General features: G+C 43.1%; 1 protein-coding gene across 1 annotated transcript; it reads left to right on the top strand.

Moving 5' to 3' along the window:
- Positions 1-628: 628 nt before the first annotated feature.
- LOC147451762 (uncharacterized) lies at positions 629-7,973 on the top strand. Its single transcript, XM_086519168.1, has 2 exons — positions 629-1,630; positions 7,944-7,973. The coding sequence occupies exons 1-2, from the start codon at positions 629-631 to the stop codon at positions 7,971-7,973; spliced, it is 1,032 nt and encodes a 343-aa protein (XP_086375294.1).
- The last annotated feature ends 407 nt before the right edge of the window (positions 7,974-8,380 follow it).

The following is an 8,380-nucleotide window of genomic DNA, read 5'->3' as shown; positions in this document are numbered from 1 at the left end:
TGAAAGATTTTTTCTTGGTTCAAGGAAACCCTTGTGAACACACTAACCATACATGTGTAGATTCCAGAAGGAGATCATCACATAGCTGAGCAGGCAGGAGAAGTCCAGGTAAGCTTTAAGTTCGCAATACAGCTTTGAATCTTATGTATTTAAGGTGAGGAGCCTTTTTTAAGTCAGGAGCTAAAAGTGCCAAAAGTCAATTAAGCACCACGTCCACTGAAGAGAGTGTAACTCAAGCAAGGCTAGATCCACTAGCACCGATTATTGAGGAGGTAGTGATACTGACACTTCGTCAGACAAGTCCTTCTTCATGATGGGTAGTCAATAGCCAGGAGGTGTCTCCTATGAAGGACCAATGCTAGGGGGAAGCACCTCCCTAAATCCTTTGAATGATTCCAAGTTCACTGTAATCTTCTTAGAAGGAACAAAATCGAGGCGAGCCTTAGTTTATTCTGACTATCGAGGACGCAAGTGTATTTGTATTGAAGAAAGACCGGCTCAAAAACTGGAGATAATTCGAGTCTATGATGATGGAGATAGATTCTGAGACAAAAAAGGGAACCACTATCTGATAGTTAGTAACCCTGAGGATTACAACAGATATGGAGATAACGTGGCGAAAGGGAAAATGATTTCAGAAACTCAAGAACCGCCTCCAAACATTGATCGACCTGGAGTGCTTTTTATGTATGATAAGAAAACAACCAGGCTCTCAACCTATAATGAGAATGTGGGGATTTATAAGCATGAGAGCGAGAGAATAGTCTCTTACTTCCGATGCAAAGAACCCTACCCAAACGAATTAAGGAAAGACAAGGTTCGTTACTTATTCTCTTATGAAATTGCTATGGGGAAGGATATTGTTTCTGTTGATAGGTATGGGCGAGAATATACACGTGTTCTCCCAGAGGAGGTAGAAAAGGCAACGGTTCCAGGAGCATCAACATATGCCCCCGAAGAAATTCCAAGAGCCACCTACACCCCAAGAAAATCGACAAATCCATTTTCAGAAGAGTATGACGTGGCCTCACATTCTACTAGACAACCGATGTTCAACTATCATGACCAACCAGCTACCCAGCCGTCATTGCAAGCATGGCTTCGACAGAGTGCAACATTAGAACAAAACCGAAACCGAGATGGTTATCAAGCCGCACGAGGGCTAAGGGATTTACAAGAACCACAACTCTATTCACGGTATCAAGGAGAGAGTAATCCAAAGAATCAAGGGTCAACAGAGCCTGGAAGACCACCCATAGAACGAGTTCGGAGAGATGAACCATCTCTGGCAAGAACTGTTAGAAATTATGGCTTAGGAGCACCACTGGGAGAGGAACCCAACCACTACAGAAGACCAGAGGAGGTATATCGACTAGGACGTGGAGATCCAATGATGAAATTTGTAGACCATTGTAGAATTAGACCTTCTCAAGTGCAAAAATGGGTAAAGAAGAAATACACGGGAAACAGAGATCCGAGAGATAATGTAGCAGCCTTTGTGTGTGTAATTAGAGCTGAAGAGGTGTTAGACTTCCCTACCCAATTTGCAGGGTTTGGACTAACCTTAGAGGATGATGCAGCTACTTGGTTTGACTTTGTGGAGCGAAGAGACTTTGAGTCTATGGAGGAGGTGTTTGACGAGTTTATTGAGGAATTCTCACAAAGGGGAATAGCTCATAATACTGTCTCACAAATCCACAAATTCAAACAGAAAGAAGGGGAATCTGTGAAAAAGGCAACCCTAAGACTAAAAAGATATGTTAAGTTCTATCCTGTGGAAGAACTGCCAACTCAGTCCAGACTTATGCTTATATTTATTCAAGGACCGAGGAATGCAAATCTCCAGAAGGACTTACATATGAAGAGGAGCACGACATTAAATGAGTTAACTAAGGAGGCTCTTTACCTTGTAGACAATTGCGCGGTCTACAAAGAGGGTGAATTCAAGGATCTTGACGACGATTCATCCTCACAACAAAGTGGAAGCAAGTCCATTAAGACAGCACCGAAAGGAAAAGTAGATGTAAGCCAGGAGAAGCTTGTAGAGGAAGTGCTAAAGAAGATTAACTTGTATGCCAAACCTCACGCTAAACAGCCAAAATGGTGTGCGATTGAACAAAAATGGACAAACCATGGGACGGAGGAATGTTATTATAACAAGGGATATGTGAGAGAACGACCATATGCTCCCCAAGCTCAGGTAGCATCTCCTCAACTTCCACCGATGCCTAGGTATCAAGCAGGCAACTTACCAGGACCTGTAGGTGTTGAAAGACCACAACCAGTATTGGGACAACAACCACCCCTACCAGGAGTAAGACCGGTAGGCATAAGATACACACCAATGGTAAACGAACCAAAAGAGAAGGCTTTGGTACCTATGCATGCGTATTATGATGATTCCAATGGATATGCAGCAAATCATGTCTATTATCCACCGGAAGAACCCTCAACGCCAAAACCATGGAGCATGATGGGAAGTGCAAGACCACCAACAGCTGCACATGCAGCAGGAGAAGGAAGATATAGCTTGGATGAACGAACACTGTTATTTATAGCCAACGGAGGCATGAGCGGGCAGAGGCATGCACACCAACAAAGAGGAGCTCAAGGAGCACCTCAACAGCCTAAGGGACCCTGCTACAAGTGTGGTAGAGACCATTGGCTGAGAGACTGTTCTCATGATGAAATCTTTAGGGTCAACGCATATTGCACCGAGTGTGGAATTACTCACTTGATTCCTGATTGCCCTAAGAACCTAAGCAAAGGAGCAAAGACTCCCTTGAATATGCTGGGAGCAGTGCCTTCCAGTGGAGGGTCAGAAAACGAAACTACGATTCCTGTTAAGGTCTTGACAAGGAAAAATGACAATCAGCCCAAGAGTAACGATGAAAATCAAGAGGAAATCAAGACTGACAAGTCTAGCGTCAGTCGTGATAATCCTTGGAAAGAACGAAGAGCCAAAATGAAAGCTAGACGTGAACGAAAACAAAAAGCTGTAGAAGCTGAGCTAACAATGGCTCGAGAGCAACTTAAATAGCAAAGAGAGTCCGACTCTCTAAAATCGACGGAGGGACCAAGGAGTGCAATCTCAGGAGGGTCTGTATTGGTAGATAATGTCAATGAACCCTTGGATGCAATCTTGCAAGCCTATGAAGCAAGATTGAAGAACAGACAGACTCTAGAGTAAAGGTGGATGACATATCCATATCCAGAGATAGAAAAATAGAGACTAGAGATGTGCAAGCAGTTGATTGAAACTGCACAAGCCTTACTAGAGCCTCCACCTACGGAAGTGAGGGATACAATAAACAAACCACCAAACAATGAAACACCTATCAAAATTGAACAAAGGGTACCTGACAAGATAGACAACGTTAAATCCTTGCCTAATGTAGAGGATGCAAGAGTCGTGCCTAATAGCATTGGTGAATCACTGAAGGGTTTTCCACCATATGCACCCATCGTGGAAGAAAAATGGCATGAAGACCTATGGGAAACGGTGAGAAAAGCTCAAGAAAAATATGAGACAAAAACAGTCGAGTCAGCACCTTTCTCAGAGCTGAACTTGAATAAGCCACCATGGGATTTAGCCGCTAAATCATTTCAAGGGGATGATGGTTCAGTTGCATGAGAATATAGCAGACCAGCATCACTCAGAAATTTGCCACCATACATGGGAGACTATGAGGTAAAGTCGGAAATTCGAAGGGTGCCTTCTCAAAGAATAGGAGGGACAAATCAATTGGACACTAAAATTTTGACAGACTTGTTGTCTACTCCGGTCAAGTGTACAATCACATTGGCAAAATTGTTAAAAATTAGGCCAAGCATGTGGACGGAAGTGGACAAATGTCTGGAGAAATTTGGTATAAGGACGCCTCTTAAGTTCTTCGAAACTGAGCTTAATGACATAGAACAGAAGAGAGTCAACACTGGACCAGTGCCTCTCAACGAGGTTGGAGAGTATTGTGAGGGTGAAGATGGCAACACTACTCTACCAGTCGAGTATAACGGCATAGAGACTAAGGCCATACTTGATAGTGGATCTGGCATTGCCATTGCTACCAAATTGCTATGGGCAAAGTGGGGAAAGACGGCAATACGAACAACTAGAATGAAACTGCAACTAGCGGATGGGCACGTAGAAAGACCTATAGGATTGCTTGAGGCAATTGTGGTATCTTCATGTGGTATAGAGTACAAACATACATTTGCCATAGTAGATTTCGGCAAGAAAAACAATTATGAAATTATCCTTGGTAGGCCGTTCATGAGGCAACTCAAGATGGTGCAGGACTGGGGGTATGATTAAAGTTGTATCTAAGACATGCTGAAACCACTACACGCATAAATATGAGGAACCACAGCTACCATGATGTCACGAGAACACCTGTGGAAGAATTTGACTCAGCCACCATTAGTGGATCAGAAGTCCCAACGTGGTTCTGTAAGAAAAAGGAGATATGAATGTGCGGAGCATCTCAATGTAGTGAATTCGACCACAATGAAAGGACACTAGAGAGGGTATTGGAAGACGATGCCTATATACGAGAGCCCTTCCCTGAAGAGAAGCTCGAACCCCTAGAATGTTCTCAAATTTGGCCACTTTGGATGTATGCATCAATGAAGTCACTCCCACAAAATTTTGTGACGAGAATGGCTACGATATCGTACCATACTACATATTGAGCAAAATTGTAGAGGAAGACGAGAACGAAGCAAACACCGAGAAAGCGAGAGTCAATCAAACGGAAATGAAACTTGATATTAGGATAGTGTGCTATGTGGACATCCCCACTAAAAACATTGAGCAGGATGGAGAAGAGTTTTATGATTCTTCTGATCAATGTGAAAACGAAGATAATGCGGATGACGAGAAGTCGGAAAATACGGAGGAAGAAAACCATCAGGATAAAGACAATGACGTCGTTTACAACTTCTTGAACCAAAGTGTGAGACGCCAAAAAAGATACAAGAGTAGGCAACACCATAAAAGTCTACCAACTAGGCTTAGACCTATGCCTGAGTTCAGGAGTAAGACACATTTCCTTATGAACATTCATGCTATTGATTGTGCTAAGGATAAAGTGTCAGGAAGATTTCTTAAGGTTGCTAAAGACTCAAGTTTTAAGGCAAGACTATTGAAACTTAGGAAAACTAGCAAGACAAAAAATAGAGTGACAAGGGAAATATTGGATGTCTTTGGAGATCCAATTATAATGAAAGTTGAGCGAAAAAAAGAAATACAATGATTTAAAACAAAAGCTGAAAAATGTATGGACAACTGAAATGGAAAGTAGCGATGGATCGAACTCTAGTGATGGGAGTAAAAAGATAGATGTACCTCCTCACTATTGTAAGTACACCATTCAGGAGAGAAAATTGGTGGTCCAGCAACCGATGAGAGAGCCTAAATCCAACGAGTCCTATGATGGGCCAGAGAACGCCAAGAAAATAGACCTAGCAGAACCGGGAGAAAGTCCTCGACTTGCTTACATTGCTACTGATCTAAGCCAGGAAGAAGAGGACTTACTGATCAAAACGCTTAAAGAATTTCGTGATGTATATGCCTGGTCATACAAAGATTTGAAGGGGGTGGATCCTAACATTTCTAAACATTCGATCTCTCTGAAGTCGGATGCAAAGCCAAGCAAACAACGTCCGTACACGTACAATGAGACATTCGCCAAAAGGATCAAGGACGAGATAGACAAACTTATGGATGCTGAATTTATTTATGAGATAGAGCACACTGACTGGGTGTCGCTGATCGTGGGGGTACCTAAGAAAAACGGAAAATTACGGGTGTGTATGAATCTCAAGAAGGTAAATGCAGCAACAATAAGGGACAATTATCCTCTTCCTATCACGGAACCACTACAACACTACATGAAGATATCGACGTGTATATATCGACGGCCATGCTTTTCCACGTGTATATCGACGTAATTAGCGTGCATCGCTATACGCGTCGATATACGCGTCATAGTGTGCATCGATATACGCGTGGAAAGGATTTATTTGCCACACATATATCGACACGTATATCCACGCGTATAGCGACGCAAAAAAATTTGGGGGGAAAAAGCGAAACGCACGCGCAGGGGCCATTTTCACCTGCCCAGATCTTGGCCGAAACCTGTTGCGCAGGTATTATGTCCATCTCCCCTCCCCCCAACCCTCCCTCCCTCTCTCTCTCTCTACATCGTGTGTGTGTGTGTGTGTGTGTGTGTGAGAGAGAGAGAGAGAGAGAGAGAGAGAGAGAGAGAGAGAGAGAGAGAGAGAGAGCGGTGTGTGTGTGTAGGAAAGAGAGAGAGAGAGAGAGAGAGAGAGAGAGAATTAATGTATGCTTAGGAAATTAAAATTAAAGAAAAAATATTAAAGAGAGAAATGAAATGAAATGTTATATTAACGTCTTCTAAAGGCCAAAGTGACCTATGAGACATGAGACAAGAAAGTTACAATGTGATGGATCTGATACAAAGTCAGAGTAAGAAGATGACAAAATAAAATATTATGGAATCCTAAACTGTTGGGTGTGGACTAAACGGCTAAACCAGCTAGCTAGGATAGGTAGATCATAGGAGATCTAGCATCTGTCGCTGGCGGATCTCATCAATCTCCTCCATGGTCAGTAGTCTGACCAGGCGTTGTGCATGTCGAGCCAAAGTGACCTAGCTAGATCCTCTGACGCAGCCTCTGTCGATGTTTTGTAGTCCTCCGCAGTCGTGGGCGTCTAGATCTCCCTAGCTCAGTCGCTCGTTCGATCAGTAGAGAGATAGGGAAGTAGAGAGCGAGAGAGAGAGAGAGAGAGAGAGAGAGAGAGAGAGAGAGAGAGAGGAAATAGAGAGATAGAGAAAGAGAGTTATATATATATATATATATATATATATATATATATATATATATATATATATATAGAGAGAGAGAGAGAGAGAGAGAGAGAGAGAGAGAGAGATAGGGAAGTGGAGAGCGAGACAGAGAGAGAGAGAGAGATAGGAAAATAGGGAAATAGAGAGAGAAAGAGAGATAGCGAGAGCGAGATCGAGAGAGAAAGAACAAGAGATAGGGTACGTAGACAGAGAAGAAACGGCTGGAACTAAAAGAGGCAAAGGGGTTTTGCCTGCTACATGCATTGCCATGTACACCTGGGAGTGCACGTATGTGTCTACCCATATAGGATTTGACCAATAAAGACGAGATTTTGACCCGGTGGTCCTTATCTTTGTACACCTCTGGACCGAGGTGTACGGAGATTGGGCAAAACTAGAGAATGCGAGGTAGTTTACATTGTGAGGAGTATATATATATATATATATTAAAACAACATTCATAATCATTGTAGATGGCAACGTCATCAACTAACATGGAGGAAAAGATTGCATGCTCGTGCACGCTCTGCAAGTATCAAATCCTACGCAAGTGTAGGATATGTAATGAGCATGTGCACAAGTACGGAGAGTTTGCTAGAGAAATCGTACAGAACCTGCGATACGACTCCTACGGAACGAGCATTGATTTCTACGATATAACACCTACATCTGAGAGAGAGAGAAAAAAAAGATTATGCGTGAAGGTCCGACCAATATAGAGCCACGGATGGAAGCAGAAAAGGGCTTACAGACAGAAGACGACGGCATGGAGGAGATGTTGGATGCCTTCTTACAGACAAGCGAGGAGAACGCGAATGAAGTAGCACCAGAAGCCGTGCTCCTATCTCCTGAAGACATGTTGAGGAAGTTGGCACGTCAACCAATCTATGAAGGCGCCAAAATATCTGTGCTTCGTACTTGTCTGGCGTTTTTGAATCTTGAGTCAGTGTACGGGTGGTCAGATGCAAGCGTCACTGCTTTGTTTAGGTATGTAATTTACGAAAGAGATTTTTCGATTGCAACGGTGATGTGCTCGGAGAGCTTTTTAATTTAATGTGGCTTAAACAGGTTATTGCGGGAGCAGCTTCTCCCGGCTAGAAATGAAATGCCCCCCTCTAGGCCAGACGCAAAGCAACTTCTGACCTCAGTTGGCTTGGACTACAACAAGATTCATGCATGTCCAAATGATTGCATTCTTTTTCGCAATGAATTCGCAGATTGTCTATCGTGTCCTAAGTGCGGAGCAATGCGCTACAAACAAGATGCAGTTGGCGAGACAATGCCAGCTAAAGTGTTGCGTCATTTCCCTATTATTCCTAGGATAAAAAGCATGTTTCGTTGTGGTTCCATTGCAAAGTTGATGCAGTGGCATTCTACGAATAGATCCACTGACGCAACATTTAGGGTGCCCGCTGATTCAAAGGCTTGGAGGCACATTGAAGATACCTGGCCACATTTTAAGAGTGAACCACGCAATTTGCGTTTGGGCATGGCAATGGATGGAG

Source organism: Adiantum capillus-veneris, chromosome 8 (assembly GCF_014529385.1).
Source record: "Adiantum capillus-veneris isolate H3 chromosome 8, ASM1452938v2, whole genome shotgun sequence".
Lineage (NCBI taxonomy): Eukaryota > Viridiplantae > Streptophyta > Polypodiopsida > Polypodiales > Pteridaceae > Adiantum > Adiantum capillus-veneris.
Note: the sequence above shows the minus strand (reverse complement) of the source record. Positions and strands in the feature narration are given on the sequence as shown.